Source organism: Carcharodon carcharias, chromosome 4, assembly GCF_017639515.1.
Source record: "Carcharodon carcharias isolate sCarCar2 chromosome 4, sCarCar2.pri, whole genome shotgun sequence".
NCBI lineage: Eukaryota > Metazoa > Chordata > Chondrichthyes > Lamniformes > Lamnidae > Carcharodon > Carcharodon carcharias.
In genome coordinates, this window is record NC_054470.1 from 65,961,129 (window position 1) to 65,979,941 (window position 18,813).

General features: G+C 43.7%; 1 protein-coding gene across 9 annotated transcripts in view; it reads left to right on the plus strand.

The window, feature by feature from the left end:
* Window positions 1-15,127, plus strand: part of mfhas1 (malignant fibrous histiocytoma amplified sequence 1) — a 97,972-nt gene extending 82,845 nt beyond the window's left edge. The window contains exons 2-6 of one of the 9 annotated variants that reach the window (XR_005942819.1): window positions 718-941; window positions 2,285-2,491; window positions 6,751-6,786; window positions 8,463-8,610; window positions 13,643-15,127. Coding sequence is in view for 2 of the 9 variants with exons in the window: in XM_041186189.1 (XP_041042123.1) it covers window positions 718-840; window positions 6,751-6,764 (137 nt within the window). In the remaining 7 variants the exon portion in view is untranslated. The remainder of the gene's footprint in view (window positions 1-717; window positions 942-2,284; window positions 2,492-6,750; window positions 6,787-8,462; window positions 8,611-13,642) is intronic. The other 8 variants (XR_005942818.1, XR_005942820.1, XR_005942815.1 and 5 more) reach the window with 8 other exon arrangements.
* The last annotated feature ends 3,686 nt before the right edge of the window (window positions 15,128-18,813 follow it).

The window sequence follows — 18,813 nt, forward strand, 5'->3', positions numbered from 1 at the left end:
TGAATTTTGACAATGTCTAATGAATAGCTTTATACACTCTCTCATATATCCAGTTGACATAGCTTTTTACAGGTAATTCTCACATTAAGATATAAATGCAAAGATTAAAATATCATGCCAGTTATGATATTTGGAAAGCCGTCACCTGTTGGAGCTGTAATTCAATAAGTCTATTCAGTAACTAGAGAAAAAACAATTTACTTCAAGGTGTTTGCATCTGTAAATACTCCATAAAAGAGTCGTGTTTCTATTCATTGACAATTACTTGTCCCAGAGGGGGAAATTTTAATTTTCACCACAGGAGCCGATTCCTTTGAAGACAATGAGAAGGACAGTTGAGCAGGATGTATAATGGTTGGCCAATCCAATATTACCTGTTTGACACACTGATCCAAAATTGGGATTACTCCCAAAATGGGAATCACAATCCAAATTCAGAAACAATTAGTTAATTTTTCAGTGTTTTGAAGGTTAAGTTACTTCCCAAGCTGGCCGTGAGGGGAGCTTAAGAATTGGTGTGTTTTGCTTAAAGCTACAATGCTGTCAATCAGTAGGAGCTTCATGTGCTGTCCCTGCCCAATTCTTTGGAGAGCTTGGGATTATTCATTTATTAATCCTTCAAATGAAAACTGCTAACGGGAGTCTAAAATAAAGGGATTAAACTACTTTCATTAATGAACTTTTTTCTTTCTCTCTCTCTCTCCCATTTATCCGCAGGGGAGCTCTTGACCCAATCCAGGCCGGAAGGAGTGACTGAGATCATCTGTCCCAAAAATGGGAGTGAGCGTGTGGATGTGGCTCTGGTTTATCCCCCGACTCCCACTGTGATCAGTCCCTGCTGTAAGTGAGCAGTGGGCCTCCCTGCTAGTCCTCATCAGAAACGATACCTTTAAAATTCTGTTCAAATATTTGGCAGACAACAAGGTTTTGGCAAGAATAAGGTAGGGTATGCGCGCTTAAAATGATGGATTTTGTAGCGTGCTCTTCAATCACCATTAAAGATTCAGCATGGCAGCCCCCTGAATCTTAAGTCTAAATCACAAACAAAATCGATTTGAGTTTTTATTTGAGTGGATCTTCCAATTGAAGCGCAATACAATGATTTGACATTTTATGTACCAGATGAATTTAAAAACAATCAAACACAAGAAAAAGAGCAACAAAAGAACAGCTGGTCAAAGCTGTCTTATGATGCAAGCACCATTGAAGCCCCCTTGCCCTACAGTCATTCAATTCTAATCTTCCCGCAGAGGCAAAGCAAAAAGAGAAAAGTGCCATTTTAGGAAAATAAAAATCCAGGGAAGTTTCTTTATGACCTCCCAGAGGCAATCAGACTAGAATCTAGGGCTCCACAGTTACTGGTGATGCTAGCCCAGTTAACTCACACCCCTTCTATAACTTGCAGGAACACATCCAGCTACCTTATGAACATTTGCATTAAGTCACTACACTTCATGGCAACTCATGGTCCTGCCTTCTAAGTTGACTTTCCGCTTTAATAACGTTTACTGATGCCTCTAGTTCTTCATGCCCACCTAGCCCAAATAATCCACTCACTCAGACAGAATATAATACCTGAATTGTTTTAAAACACTTAATCACAGACTTAATGAAAGTCTACCTCTTCCAGGTCAAAAACCTGGTCTATAAGCATTTTCATATTCATTAATAGTTAATTGTCAAGTACAGAGTTCCAAGATTTTGATCCAGTAACAATAAAGGAATGGTGATATATTTCTAATTCTGGAATGGAGTGTAGCTTGAAGGGGAACTTGCAGGGAGTGGTGTTCCTATGCACCTGCTGCCCTTGTCCTTCCAGATTGTGGAGATCACGAGTTTTGGAAATGCTTTCTTGATAATGAAAGGCTTTCAATCTAGGTACCAATTGAACAATCCTCTTCAAGGCCTTAGTATCCCCAAGCATGGAGGTGATCAGAACCTGACACTGTGCTAGGCATTGCCAGACTAAGGCCTTGTAAAAGGAAAGAATTTTATTTAGGAACCATAGGATCATACAGCACAAAGATGCTATCCGCCTCATCTAACGTGTGCTGCTTTCTGAAAGAGCTATCCAATTAGTTCCATTCTCCCACCCTTTCCCTGTATCACTGCAAATTTTTCCATTTCAAGTATATATCCCATTCCCCTGTTGAAAATTACTATTGAATGTACTTCCACATTGCTGTCAGGCAATGCAATCCAGATCATCATATTTCAGTGCATAAAAAATTCTCACCTCCCTTCTTGCTCTTTTGCCAGTTATCTTAAATCTATGTTTTTGCAGCATTTTTTTAATGAATCCAGCATAAAGAAGATGCTTCCAGTTGATACTTGTACTGATTTAATCTCCTCGGTTTGATCATTGTTCACTCAAAGTAATGGTCACAATAGTCCACTGACATCAGGAAATATTGACAGACACTGCCGTGCCAGGCTCCCACTGCCCCCAGTGAAGCTGGCTGCAGAAGAACCAAACCAAAGAGCAGAAAGGGTAGGTAAAATTAATGCAGTGGATGTATATATTTGGACGTCCAAAAGTCCTTTTGATAAGGTGCTGCATGGTATACTCATGACTAAGGTCAGAATTTGTGGAGTCCAGGAGCAGGGGAGACAATGGATAGCAAACTGGTACAAAACAGAGAGCAGTGGTTAATAGTTACTCAGATTGGCAAACGTTGGGAAGTAGTGTTCCACATGGATAAGTGCTGGGACTGCAGTTTCCATTTACTTGAATTAAAATAAATCCTTAAATCAGAATTACAATTCAAAATATGCATATGACATCAAATTGGGGGAATGTGTGATTCATATAGGGAAATGACTGTGACAAAATACTGGGAAACTTTAATAAACAAAATATTATGTTAAACTTCTATAGAACTTTGGTTAAACCACACTTGGAGTACTTTTAACAGTTCTGGTTTTGATATAATGAAAGAGCTATAAAAGGTGCAAAAATGATTTACTAGAATGATACCAGAACTAAAAGGTTATACACATCAGGAAAGATTGAACAAGCTGGGGCTCTTTTCTCTAGCAAATAGAGAAGACTGAGGGGCAATCTGATAGTGGTCTTGTTAAGATTATGAAAGGGTTTTATAGAGTAGATGTCGCGAAGATGTTTCCACTTGTATGAGAGATCAGAATTAGGGGCCATAAATATAAAATAGTCACTAATAAATCTAATAGGGAATTCAAGAGGAACTAACTCACTAGCTAGCATGAGGTGAGTAAGATAGATGCATTTAAGGGAAGCTAGATAAGCACATAAGGGAGAAAAGAATAGAAGGATAGATGATGAGCTTAGATGAAAAAGGTTGAGAGGAGGCTTTGCGCGGATCTGTTGGGCTGAATAGCCTGTTTCTATGATGTAAGTACTTTGTAAAACCTTGGAATACATCAGGAATCAACACCATGCACTGCAACATAAGAAAATCAACTCCTTTAAGGAAGATAGAGGCAAAATTAAACTCTCTCTTTCCCCTTGCCCCCACAATTGGGATCTGTTTATACTCTCAACAGGAATTGGATATTCCCTTCTGTTTTTACATTTAATTGTTCTAGCTACACATCCTAATACCCAATGAGCTTTCAATGGCTTCACAGCACTGGTCATGGTTCTTCAATGACTCCTGAACTATGAGCTCCAGAACTCCCACCCTGGTCCTTCTTCTACTCAGCGGCCTTGCATCCTTGACTTTGCATGATGCGTGCATGCCTGGAATTATCCCAAGCCCAAAAGCATTATACTGCACTCATATTACAATATATCTCTGTTACCTCTTCGCCCATTTCTCCAATTTATTTACACCTACCTGCAGAATATTGGCCCAGATCTTCTGATCTCCAGATAATTGGAGACCAAAAAAATATCCCCCCAAGATGCACCATGAGAATCCTCGGAAGTCCCAATGCATTGAATCCGTGGGAATTGCCCATTAGATTGAACTTCCCCTGCTCCCTGGGAAGTTCCAAAAAATCCTCCAACTCTGAGTTAGAGCCAGAGACTTCGAACAGTTGTGATTTACTTATCCGGGTGGTCACCCAAGAAACGCTAGGCAGAAAAACCCACCAGCTGCCCAACTCCGCAACCCGACCTGACTAACCCGATCTGACCTGACTTGCTCCTAACATGACAACCCCTCCTGACCCAATCCAACTCCCCGCCCCCCCTCACCAACTCACCCACCTATCCACCTGCCAACTGACCTCACCCACTCACTCACACATTCACTCATACACTCTAACACGCTGAGAAGCTTTGGGACCTTTAAACACTTACCAGAATATGACTGCTAGTGCTGTAAAAAGAGGTTGTAGCTGATCTTTCCCTGACGATCCCAGCTCTGTGAGGAAGCAGTTGATTTGAAGGTACTTGAAGATATTTGAAGGCATTTCTAAAGAAGCCAGAATTGAAAGTCCCAGCCAGAAATACAGAGCTCTGGTGTGGTGCAAAAAAGGAATGGACTGACTGCCACTCCTCGCAAGATTCAGGCCATTTATTTTCAACCAAGAACGTAACATATCTTTGTGTATTATGCAGACTTGTGAACTTGCTTTCATCCAAATCACTGACGAAAGTTTTGAAAACCAACACTGATCCTGGGAGCATTTCTAGTGACCATCCCTCACCCAGAACTGCTACCAATAGTAACTACCCTCTGGCTAGGCTTATACATCTAATTCATTAACCAACACCTAAGACACATTGACAGGACAAAAGAGAGGGAGGAACTTAAAACAATCACTATCACTCCAGGAAAAGCACTAGGAAAACTAATGTGACTAAAGGCTGACAAGCCCCCGGACCTGATCACCTGCATCCTAGGCTCTTAAAGGAAGTGTCTGCAGAGATTCTAAAATACCCTAGATTCTGGAAAAGTCCACGTCGATTGGAAAACTGCAATCTAACAAGATTCAAGAAAGGAGGGAGACACAAAGCTATAGGTCAGTTAGTCTTAATATCTGTCATGGGGAAATGCTAGAATCCATTTTTAAAGAGGTAGTATCAGAACATTTAGAAAAAATATAATGCAATCAGGCAGAGTCAACATGGCTTTGCGGAAGGGAAATTATGTTTGACTAATTTATTAGAGCTCTTTGAGGATGTAAGAAGCAGGATAATAAAAGGGAACCAGTAGATGTGTGTTTGAATTTCCAAAAGGTATTTGGTAAGGTGCTGCATAAAAGATTTCTGCACAAGATTAGAGCTCATGGTGGTGGGAGTGATATGTTATCATGGATAGAGGATTAGCTAACTAACAGGAAACAGAGTTGGGATAAATAGATCATTTTCTGGTTAGCAATCTGTAACTAATGAAGTGCCATAGGGATCAGTGCTGGGGCCTCAACTATTTATGATCTACATCAATGGCTTTGATAAAGGGACTGGCTAACTGTATTGTAGCCAAATTTGCTGATGTTGCAAAGATAGGTAGGAAAGCAAGTTGTGACAAGGATACAAAGAGTCTGCAAAGGGGTTTAGATAGGCTAAATGAGTGGGCAAAAAAATTAGCAAATATAGTATAATGTGGGAAGGTTTAAGGTTGACCACTTTGGCAGGAAGAATAGAAAAGCAGAATATTATTTAAATGGCGATAAACCACAATGTTGTGGCAAAAAGGGATCTGGGTGTCCTTTTGTGTGAATCACAAAGTTAACATGCAGGTACATAAATAATTAGGAAAGCAATTGGACTGTTGGCCTCTATTGCAAGGGGAGTCGAGAATAAAAGTAGGAAAGTTTTGCTACAAATATATAGGGCATTGTTGAGGTTGCACCTAGAGTACTGTGAACAATTTTGGTCCCTTTACTTAAAAAAGGGTGTACTTGCTTTGGAAAAAGTTGAGAGAAGGTTCACTCAGCTGATTCCTGGAATGAAGGGGTTGTCTTATGATGAAAGGTTGAGCAGGTTGGGCCTTTAATCATTGGAGTTTAGAAGAATGAGAGGTGATCTTATTGAAACATGTATGTTTCTGAGGATGCTTGACACAGTGGATGCTAAGAGGATGTTCCCCCTCATGGGAGAATCTGGAATCAGGGGACATAGTTTAAAAGTAAATGAGGCCCCATTCAAGGCAGAGATTAGGAAGAATTTCTCTTCTCGGAGAGTGGTTAATCTTTGGAATTCTCTTCCAAAGAGAGCAGTAGAGGCTGGGCCATTGAATGTATTCAAGGCTGAGTTAGATTTTTGATTGACAAGAGAGTCAAGGATTATGGGGGACAGACAGGAAAGTGGAGGTAAGGCCACAATCAGATCAGCCATGATCTTATTGAATAGCACTATAGGCTTAATGGGCCAAATGGATCCTGTTTCTATTTTTTATGATCCCTTCTAATAATTTGCTCATAACTGAAGTTAAACAAACAGGACTATAATTTGCTTGTTCTGACATACTACCCTTTTGAAATCTAGGAAACAAGTGCACCTTTCCCCAGTCAATGGAAAGATTCCCAAAACTGAGCAAGTTGTGCAATGCGAATCAGTGATTTCCATAACACACCTGCTTTTCTCTCAGCTAGTTATTGGTTTGCAGGATACTCTATTGCAATGTAAATATCGAGGTTCTTGTAGGAAGCTGTCATGACATTGGTGCAAGGGTGATGAGGCTGATTATCTATATCCATGGAGGTCATGACCACTGTAGGTTATTTCATTGGAGAATGCCTTGAAATTTCTGGACTGTAGGAAACTTACTTTGTTTTCTTTCAAATGATGGATATTTAATTTGATTAGTTTTTATATTGCAGGCTTGTGTCAGTAGAGGACTCCACTCTAAATTGAAGGTATGTTCTTCCCCATTGTATTGTATTATATTGGCATCTGCTCCATAGACTGGCCCTTAGCTCTGTCCCAGAGTCTTTAAAGAGGCACCATAAGAGTTCATGAGTATTAGTGTTACCAGGAGACTAGCTTTATCGCCATCTAACCATGTGGATAGATAGTAATTATTCTAGGTTTGAGTGAGATTTTTAGGACCTCTGCATTTATTCAGTAAACATACTTAACGCCTTTGTGATTGATTCAATAACCTAGTCTTTGCATCTGTAAACATACTGGGCGTTACTGTGAGCTTGGACTTTGAGCTTACCCTGTCAATAGTGCTTCAGTGACTCATACTGGTTCCACACTGACTAAATTCCCTACTTTTATCATTGTACACTGCACGATGTACAAACATACAAATATATTTTGCAGGATATCTTATCATAAACTGTGTGTACAGAGTACATAATGACCAGCAGTGGAATGATATGCAAGTATCATGTCTGATGCTGCAAGTTATCTTTTCTGAAATTTATTTTCAATTTAAAATGAAACAAGAAATGAAAATCTATATGGCAAAGCTCATGCTGCATCAGTTGGCGCTTGAAGCTATAACCTTTTTCAAAGTCCCACAATCCCAAAGATCTTTGCTCCATTCAATCTCCACAGCATTGCCCCTTCGATGGTTACATTTAAATCATTCAGACAAAGTTTAATAAATGCAATGTTTAGCTGCTGGAAAGTGTAAGCGGATTGGTGATCCAGTATGCTGTACCTGGCAGTGCAACACAGACTAGGAAGGGCACAAGTTCCTTCATAGTAGGGGTGCCTCAAGTTTCTGTCTTCAGGAGCTACACAGATTTGTAATGTCAAGCTTACATAAAAAGCTTAAACCCTTGTCCCTCTTAATATCATTCTGCAGCCTCTCAGCTTTCCATTCTCTGCTGAAGGTTATCCACAGGCTCCAGCGAGAACTGAACTCGCGGTCCCTGACTTACAAAGACCAGTGCTGTAACCACTGAGCTATGGAGCCACCTGCTTGTCCGTCTTAACTTGCAGTGACTTCATGTTACTGATGATTGGTGGATACATCCTCAGTCAGAACACCAATCAGGTAAAGATCCAAGAGCAGCCCTTTCCAATTTGCCAGGCCGATAAGGTATACAGGACAGGTCAGTGAATAAAGAATATTAGTGCAAAGAGGGCTGACTCAACAGGGCTTATGTGGCCCGCAGACTGCACATTGGACATCCCTGCATTGTAAGACTGACCAAAACGAAACATGGGAAGAGTGAACTGTACTTACAGAAATGCTAACTATTTTTACACAGAGCAAGCATCCTAGCCAACATTTATATATCAACCAACATCACTGAAACAGATCATAGAATTACACAGCACAGGTGGAGGCCATTTGATCCTTTGTGCCTGTGTCAGCTCTTTGAAAAAAGTTTGTTCCACTCGTCTGCTTTTCCCTTGGAGTCCTCCAAATCTATTCCTTTTCAATCTTAACTTGTTATTTTTCCTCATTGTTTTGTGTGGGATCTTGCTGAGTTCAGTTTGCTGTCACTGCCTATATAACAATAGTGACTGCGTTTCAAATGCTTAATTGGCTGTGAAGTACTTTGAAATACTCTAATGATGTTGGAAGGTGCTATGTAAATGCAAGTTTGTTCTTCTTGCACCTGTTTTCAAGGTTGTAGTGTCCCACTGACTCAAGTTAGGTGGAAAGATACTCCAGGGTTTCTGTCTACCATGACTGTGCATCAGAAAGCTCCACGCATGGAAAGGATTTTTACTTGGCCTGAAATTCTTTAAACTTCCAGCCAAGTGGATGCATTCTGGTGAGAGCAATCACTCCTCATTTTAGCATAAAACTCAAGGGCCGGGATTTTCTGTAAAATCGGCAAAGTCCGAAAGTGGGTGAGGAAATTGGCATTTGACCTGCCAATGGCAATGGTGACTTTTCACCCCTTGGCATGCGCAACTTGGTGGAAAAAATTGAGAGGCACGGGTTTCATGTTGAATCGCTGGTGGGGCGGCCTCTGATTCGCCAGCCCCGCCATGAGCCCAGGCCTTCTGTAATCTGAGTGCCATATTTAAAGGGTGCCCTTCCCAGAGTGCTCTCTCCCTAAGAGATCAAAAGATGATGGAAAATCATGGCTTCCAAAGGATGGAAACATTCTGCTCCCAAATTCAGTGACACCTCTCTCGAGTGCTTATTGGACGCAGTGGAGGCCCACCGCAAAGTCCTCTAGACCCGCTCTGAGCAAAGAACCTCATCCAAGGTGACAAAGCCAGCATGAGAAGCAGTGGTGCGTGCCAATACCCTACAAAAGAGGACAGCCACCCAGCGCAGGAAGCAGATGAATGATCTCTTCTGTTCCGCCAGGGTAAGTTACCCTTCTCATCACTCTCAACTCTCACACGCTCAAACCCATCACACATCCACAGGGATCTCACTCATTGCTGGCTCAAGGGACATCACCATTTACTCTCTCACATACACCTTCATCTGGTCTGGCAGGCTTCCTGCTTACACTGTCTTCATGCAGGACAAGCTGGCACACATCAAAAGGGAAAGCTGTCAGACCGTGGATGGAATGACGGAACTGAAGGTCCTGACCAACTTTGAAAACCGAGCCATCCAGCTGGCCGGCGAGGATGTGGACCATTCCTGTGCTGACGGTGAGGTCGGCGGCGCTCAACCAAGTGAGGACCCTGCACTGCAACATCCATTAGAAAATCATACTGTGAGTGATGTTTTCTGTTTTACAATCCCGTGCCATGCATCAATTACCTCTCCTGCCTTTCGCAGGCACATCTGGGAAGCATCCGAGAGCGTCCATGAGCCAGGCCCTTGACTCAACTCCGAAGATACCTCAGAAGAAGAATCTGATGAAACCCTAATTGAAGACCCATCACAGCCTCACCCACATCCTCCACCAGCGCAGAGACACACACCTCGGTGGGACCTAGTTCAGGAGTAGCCTCGGGGTCACAATCTGGTGAGCACATCCACAGCAGGCGGAGGCAGGGACATTCCAGAGTGCTGGCACTTGGACAGCTGGAGGCCAGGAATCTGCTGAGTCTGAGTCAGATGCTGATCCTCTGGACATGGTTTTACATCAGTGGCTGGAGCTGCAAATCCAAGCTTGGGAACATCAGGAGGGGTGTCACTGCACCTCTCAGATTGCAAGGCATGATGGACGAGTCCATCTACCTTCAGTCCGAGGTGATAGCACCAACATACCATTGCATTAATGTTAACACTGATGGGATGGCGGCCTCCATGGAGACCTTGGTCCAGGACATCAGTCCTGCACTGCTGCAGGAGCTGTTCTCCACCGCTGAGGCACTTGCTAGCATCCATCATTGTCAATGAGGGAGGAGGGCGTGGCATCTCCATCTCACTGCAGTTGCCCCTTCTCCTCAAAAAGTCAGCCAGGGGTGGTTGGGCACCCAGAAGAAAGGTGACCAGCAGATGCACACCCTGGGGCCATCCACCTTGGTCATGCCAGGAGTTACCAGCCTATCCGAATCCCCTCTTCATGTGATCCCATCAGCACCAGCTCTACAGGCTGAAGAGGGTGCAACTGCCACATAGCCGGACTCCAAAAGCAGGGTCTCAGCTCTCCAGAGGACACCAGCCAATGTCATCACAGACAACAGGCTGCCTCCACCTGCGCTGTGGATGCCTGGGGAGCACCAAGATGTAGTGGCAAGGTTAGAAAGGTTAAGAAGATGTAGTTGCACAACGTGGGCATGGGTGTTAATTACTTGTACAGAATGTTGACAATTGTAAATGCACTCCCAATTGTGTCTCCTTGTCTATGGCTCCTTGTTATGAAGAGCACTGTTTGTGGAAATCAAACGTAAAACCTTGGCTCCTGCACATACTAAAGGCAAGTGTGTAACCTTCTGGTCACAGTGATTGTCCTGTTCCAAAGTCACTCTCTGGATCAGTGATGCCTGCACCTTGATGTGGTTTGTTTTTGCTGCAAGAGTCTCGTATCCAAGCGTCGCAGGGCTCCGTGATGTTCTCTATGTGCTCTCTGAACTTTAGAGGCAGGGCCGCTGCCCCCCCCCACCCCCATCTTGTCACCATTCCTGACTGGTGAAGGTGTGGTGCTGAAGGGAACAGGTGATGAAGCTTGCCAAAAGATCAAGTGCTGTTAAAGTCCTTGTGTCTGCTGCATCTCAGCAGTGCCTCCAAAAGAGCCTCTTCACAGAGCGTATGTGCACTGCCCTCAGCCAGTCAGCTGTCAGATGTTCCCAGATGCAATGTGAAGATCTCAGAATTGTACCCACTGCATCTCATCATCATCCTTGTGGAATCTTATGCCCTCACGAACATGCCTGACCAGTGTGATGGCCTCTTCATCTGCATCCTCACTTTCCAGAACTTCATCCCCTTCATCCCCTTCTGCTTCCTCCTCTTCGGAGAATATGTGCAGCTCTTCCATCTCCTCATCATCCAGGTCCCCCCCCTTTGCATCGCCAGGTTTTGTAGTGCGCAGCAAGCCACGATGATGCGTGACACCCTCTGGGGAGTGTACTGGAGTGCTCCGCCACATCTGTTGAGACACTGGAACCTCATTTTCAGGATCCCTATGGTGTGCTGCACCACCTCCAGGTTGTGGCATGAACCTTGTACCTTCTCTCCAAAGCAATCTGAGGCTGACACATGGGTGTCATTAGCCACACCCTTTGTGAGGAGCCCCTGTCCTTGAGGAACCAACCCTGCAGCCTGTGTGGACCCTCAAAGACATCAAGGATCTGAGACCTGCTGAGGATGTACGAGTTGTGGAGGCTTTCAGGGTTTCTTGCGTGTACCTGCATGAACCATTTGTTACAGTCGCAAACGAGCTGAGCATTGAGTGAGTGGAAACCTTTGCGGTTCACATACTGGACTGCACGATGCCAGGGAGATTTTAGAGCCACACGAGTGCAGTCAATGGCACCTTGCACCTGTGGGAGACCGAAATCTCAGCAAATCCCAGTGCTGTTGCATCCTGGCTTGCCTGATCTCTGTCCAAGTTGTGCGCCTTGGCAAAAATGGCGTCCGTGACCTCCTGGATACATTTGCAGGTGGAAGCTTGCAAGATCCTGCACAGGTCCCAAGTGGAGCCCTGGGAGGAGCCACTGCCGTAGAAATTGAGCACAGCAGTTACTTTCACCACCATTGGCTATAGACCCTGGGTCCAACGAGGTGCCCACGAACGATGGCTCTGACGATCACCCTCTGTGTGTGGAGAAGGCCAGCCCCCCCATAGTCTTGAGGATTCTGCACCTCCCTTTGCAGAGCCAGGCACCTCTGTCACATTCTTCTCCTTCTCGCCTCCCTGTAGGCAATCAGGCAGACAGCGAACTCACCAAGCTCCATGTTCCTGATGGTCTCCTCACTGCAGCATCAAACAGAGAGATGCAAGGATCAGCAATTGTCTCCTAAGGGCTGCTCTTGGTCAAGTCATTGCCTTCAGCTGTCTCAAGGCCCCTTCACTCATGCTGGAGAGTCATGGCCACCAAATGGATGCCCAGTGTTTAGTGCACATGAAGGTTCACCACAACCCCACCCACCTCCGCCCCACACCACATGACTGAGTGATGACAGCTTCAGTGACTTGACTGCATCCTGCATTCTCAGGCACCGGCATTGTCCTAAACTGCACTCCCAAGGCTGTGAGATTTCGTTGGACCATGACGGTGAATGTTCAATGCCTACATAACATTAATGCTAGGGATTCAGAACACTACCCTCAGTGCGTGTTCCATGCCCACTTCTCCCAAGGGAATCCTCAGGCTTGCCCAGTTGCCCAATGGTTCTGCTGCTCCATAACACTCCATAGATTTTGAAGTCTGCACCTGAGGTGTTAAAACTAGAGCAATCATTGGCTCTCTCAGGAATTAGTATTGCTTGAGTGGGCAAAGTTGCTTCACTCGAATGCAATTCTCCATTCATGCCGACGGGGCATTTGAATTTGATGTGGGCGGGTAATTCCAACGTGTGGCCACAATATTGAGATGTAAATGCATGCTAAGGACATTCACGGCGTTCAGCAGTGGGAAACGTGGTCCGACATTGGTGGGACGAGGGGACAATCGCTTCCTGGTTTTATGCCATCAGGAAACGTGCCTAGAGCCTTCTCTCGGTATTTTGTGATTTCAAACCAAACATGCCCATCCCGATCAAACACGGAAAATCCCAGCCAATGTTTTAAAGGTATATGAAGCTTTCTATGTTTTAATTGCTGCTGTGGAAGTTGAGTGGGATTAATGAGTTTTCACTGGACAGACATGTAAATGCTATTAACAACTTTTTCTACGGTGTTCAATTACCATCATACAGCAGGTTTCAGGCTAGTGCAATGTGGTTAGCAAATGCTAAAGGTTTCATGTTGTATAAATCTAGAGTTGAGGTCTGATCTGATGACATCTGAGCAAGGCTCCCTCCTGCAGTCTCGCATTTGTATAAGTCAGAGGAAGTAGCGATCAAACTGTACCAAACCTTTCACCACCTTGGACACTGTATCTAATTCTGGTCACAGTCACACAAGCACTGGGAGGGGCGCAGTGCAGAGAAGAGCTGCTTGGATTGAACCGCTGGAGGGAATAGTGAAGGCAAAAACTCTGAAATCATTTAAAACCCCAGTTGGATGCGATAGTGAGGGGAGTTTAGGGCCTTTTTGCATAGGTACTCTAAGATGTCTGAATGGCCTTCCTTCCTCTTCAATTATTTTGTGTTGTCAGGTTAAAAATTACTTTTAACCAATGCTGCATCTGTGGTGTAAATGCAGACAAGAGCAGTTCTCTGGTGTTAGACACAAGGCTGTGTTATGTTAAGACTTTTAATTTCCTTTTTGCTCTTTTAATTAGGTTGATATTGAGCTGGAGTGTTTGTGACCAGTCGTGGAATGTCTATTTTCCTTGGATATGTGGAAGGAAAGAGCTAACCTGCAGAAGCTCTAAAACAATGGATTCCAAGCAGCTCCATGATGGGCACAGGACATTGGAAGTATTGCACCTGACTGAACGACTAATTGTCTACACAAAGCATAGAGAGAGGTTTTCTCGTCCATTCTAAGCAGTCCTCATCTGGATGTGGAGCAAGGGATTTTCATCATTTGAAAGCAAGTTGACCTGATACACCCATTCTTCCAACGAATAGTGTAGACGCAGGGTTTCCACCACTTATTTTTGGAACCGGTGGCTCCTCAGGGATTTTTTTTTGCAGTGTTTTTCTAAAGCCATACTTTCAGTGTTGTCTAAAGGCTGGAGGAATTAAATGCCAAACGCGATTGTTCTGCCCTTGAGTCTGAGGCACAGATGTCACTGAGTCTGTGTAAGCACATCAGCACTATTTTCTTCTTTAAACCCACTGAAACATTTAATTTAGAGTTTTCAAGGAACTGTTTGTGCAATACTCGGTGTGATAAAGTAATCCTATTCACTTTGTGTTATATTCACCCTTCCCCTGAATCACAGTTGAGCGAGACCTCCAATTGATCCTGATCTATCCGTCAGATCTCCTTACGGACAAAGGATTAGGTTAAAGCTGCAAGCTCCCACTGTTTCTATATATTTGTTCAGGGGTATTCATTAAAATAGGGTCTTGGGGAACAAGAGCTGTTTGGAAGATGCATTGTTTTTTTACAAAAAAATATCTCAAACAGCACATACAAAATCTACATTATTCTTTCAGCCTTTCTGTACCCTATCAATGTATGCTCTGCCCTTCTCTGTGGGAGCACTCTCATCTCTGTGTCAGTAGGTTGTGTGTTCACGCCCCACTGCAGACCTTGAGCACATAATCCAGGCTGACACTCCAGTGCAGTGCCGAGGGAGTACTACACTGTCGGTTCATCTTTCCAATGAGGTGTTAAAAAGAGGCCCTTTCTGCCCTCCCTATTGAAGAGATGTGAAAGCACTATTTGAAGAAGAGCAGGGATGTTCTCTTGCTGTTCTTAATCAACACCACCAAAAAAAATTAACCTTGTTGTTCTTTTAATTGTGGGATCTTGCTGTGTGGCAAAATATTGGCTGTTTTTGCACACAAAACAGTGACTATATTTCTGAAAGTATTCCGTTGAATGTGAACCATGTTGGGACATTAAGCATGATAAGACAATTTAGAAAGACAAGAAGACAATTACTTTCTGCTGCAAAAGGCTTTTCAAAGTTGTGCATCTTCAAAGCCATTTTTTAAAAAATGAATACATCTGGAAGGAAGAAGGAAAATCCATGCAGCTTACAACTATTTTATTTTTTGTGTTGCTAATAAGCGTATTGTGATGGAACTGAAACATTTGCACATCAAGTCACCTTGGATAAATGACACTTATTAAAAAGATCAGTGGAAAATTTTCATGCTTCCCTTTTGTCATCCCAACTACACAAACACACAATAATGTGCAAAGGTTGAATGATGTTTATAAGTTTGCCGGTGATGTAGAAAGTTGCTTTGGTAAGCATTGTTTTAAATATTTGTTCCCAGGATGTAACGAGATTCGCAAGGCAACATTTCTTACCCATCCCTAGTTACCCTGAAGACATAGCTTTTACAACTGAGGTGCTTGTAAAGGCATTTAATAGGATATTGAGTTATCCGTGTAGTGTATCTCATATAGGCCTGATGGAGTAACCTTAATGAGCCAGTTGTATTGTTGTAAAAATCCCAACAGTTTTTGCAAGGTCATTTTTATCCTCTAATGCCAGCCCACATTCACGGATTTAATAAACTGAATTTTGCCCCCATTTTAAAATGTTGTCACCAAGAACCATGAATGAAGACGCCATTGAACGTGCTGTAGCATGTTCTTTCAAACTCCTCCCCAAATAGGAATTGGTAGTGGGGTGGTGGGGGCGGGGGGGGGGGTGAGATACTTCTACATAGTAGAAATTTTTTGGAAGCATGTATATACTCCAAGGAAGGTGCATAATGTGGCCAAGCAGGTTGATTGTCAATCTGCAAATCCTTCCAAGATGCCTATGACAGGCGGTAAGGATGCAAGTGTTTCCTGGCCAGCCAGAACTTGCAGAAGGTAACGGCTAATCATTGAAATATCTTACCAAGCATAACCATGGACCAACACATGGAAATCCATGGCAGCTAATGCCTTGTCATGGTACCTGAGAACCAAAGTATTGGACAACACTGCTACAGTGCAACATGCTCGTTAATCAACAGCGTAGCATACAAGGGTGAGAGGTAACAACAACAACCCACAACTAGCAACTGTACTGCCTAACACAGCCAAGCAGCCTATTTTTATGCTGAAGTTTGTGTAATTCTATTAAGCCACCAAAGCCGCAATACAGTCCTTGCTTTCCACCCTTTATCAGGGGGTCAGTCACGAATTGGCCATTTATCAAATGACGAGCTTGACTCCTCATGAAGTGGACATTGGGTATCAGCAAATCTTCACAACTCCATGGTGGGCACCACAAAGCACATATGTGTAATACTAGAATGCTCCTGACTACAGTATAAACATAAACCAATACCTCATCAAATGGTAGTTTTACCAAGCGGAGCTTCCTAACTGCAACCCAATCGTGGCTGGCACCGAGCCCTGATTCCATGAACACTTGTTTTAATATCCAGTCTGTGGTTTTCTGTTTAATTCACCCTCAGGATGTGGGTGTCATTAGCATAGCCAACATATATAGCCCATCCCTAGATTTGCCCTCAGAAGGTGATGGTGGCTGCCTTTTTGAAGTGCTGGTCAAGGTTTGATACACTGAGCTGTTTGCTGGGCCACTTCAGAGAACAGTTAAGAGGTAGCCAAATTGATGGAGGGTCTGTAGCCGTGTGTTGGCCAGACTGACAAGGGATGGTAGGTTTCTTTCCGTAAAGGACATTAGTGAGTCGGTTATGTTTTTAATGATAATCTGGTTTACTCGTCACCAGTGTTAGGGGGAAGAATGTAAGTGAGAATTTATTGTAAGGGAGAATTCATTATAAGGGAATGAATTACTTAAATTAGAATCTACAGGCAGGTCAGCACAAAGCAGTAAATCAACAGCTAAACCAGATAAACTTTGTACACCCACAGGGCTTGCAATCACCAGCAAGGTCCTTGGAGCTAGACTGGACATGAAGGAATTAAAAATAAGATAGATTGGGTGTCCTTGGAGTCAGGCTGGAGACTTAGGTTGGAAAATAACTAAGATTAAGTGTGCTCTTTAACATATAGGGGAAGGACAGATGGTTCCAGCTTAGATAGGAGGGAAGGTCTCTGCGTGGGTGAAAAGTGGGATGTACCTGATGCCAGAGATATACGTGATCAGTAAAGTATAAATATGCTGAACACTTGTAATTTAGCAGAGTGCTATCTCAAGCGGCCTTGAGATGGTTCTCTCCTTGCAATTGCTCAAATAAATGATGGTGACCTGTACCTGAGCCTCCTGTGGTCCGTTTGTCAAAATATACCACAACACCAGGTACTTAATCCAGGCCCTAACATCATTAATCCAAGTCCTTGGCAAAGAGGCATCTCTGTGGTGAAGCTGACTTCCCCCTCCTTTTATGAAGCTCAGTTTCTTGCTGCAACTGTTTCTCCATTTTGCCATTTGCTCATCTTACCTGTTGGTCCTGGTTCTAGATTCAAGCAAGTAACTGGAAGGAGAGAATTACCTGGAAAAACTCAGCAGGTCTGGCAGCATCGGCGGAGAAGAAAAGAGTTGACGTTTCGAGTCCTCATGACCCTTCCACAGAACTGAGTGAATATAAGGAGAGGGGTGAAATATAAGCTGGTTTAAGGGTGGGTGGCGGGGGTGGGGGGGGTGGGTTGGTGTGGTTGTAGGGACAAGCAAGCAGTGATAGGAGCAGATAATCAAAAGATGGCACAGACAAAAGAACAAAGGTGGTGATATCTAAACGAATGTGCTAATTAAGAATGGACGATAGGGCACTCAAGGTACAGCTCACAAGGTGGAGTCGAAAGACTAGCAGGGCATAAACAATTTAAAAATAATGGAAATAGATGGGAAAAGAAAAATCTATATAAATTATTAAAAAAAACAAAAGGAAGGGGGAAGAAACAGAAAGGGGGTGGGGATGGAAGAGGGAGTTCAAGATCTAATGATGTTTAATTCAATGTTCAGTCCGGAAGGCTAAAGTGCCTAGTCGGAAGATGAGGTACTGTTCCTCCAGTTTGCGTTGAGCTTCACTGGAAAAATGCAGCAAGCCAAGGACAGATGTGGGCAAGAGAGCAGGGTGGAGTGTTAAAATGGCAAGCGACAGGGAGGTTTGGATCATTCTTGCGGACAGACCGCAGGTGTTCTACAAAGTGGTCACCCAGTTTATGTTTGGTCTCTCCTGCGGTCTCCTCTACATTGGAGAGACCAAACGTAAACTGGGTGACCACTTTGCAGAACACCTGCAGTCTGTCCGCAAGAATGACCCAAACCTCCCTGTCGCTTGCCATTTTAACACTCCACCCTGCTCTCTTGCCCACATGTCTGTCCTTGGCTTGCTGCATTGTTCCAGTGAAGCTCAATGCAAACTGGAGGAACAGCACCTCATCTTCCGACTAGGCACTTTACAGCTTTCTGGACTGAATATTGAATTCAACAACTTTAGATCTTGACCTCCCTCCTCCATCCCCACCCCCTTTCTGTTTCTTCCCCCTTCCTTTTGTTTTTTCCAATAATTTATATAGATTTTTCTTTTCCCACCTATTTCCATTATTTTTAAATCTTTTATGCCCTGCTAGTCTTTCCACCCCACCCTCACTAGAGCTGTACCTTGAGTGCCCTACCATCCATTCTTAATTAGCACATTAGTTTAGATAATTTCAACACCTCTGTGTTCTTTTGTTTATGACATCTTTTGATTATCTGCTCCTATCACTGCTTGCTTGTCCCTACAACCATACCGGCCCCACCAACACTTCTCTCTCCCACCACCGCACCCCCACACCCCAACTTAAACCAGCTTATATTTCACCCCTCTCCTTATATTCACTCAGTTCTGTGGAAGGGTCATGAGGACTCGAAACATCAACTCTTTTCTCCGCCGATGCTGCCAGACCTGCTGAGTTTTT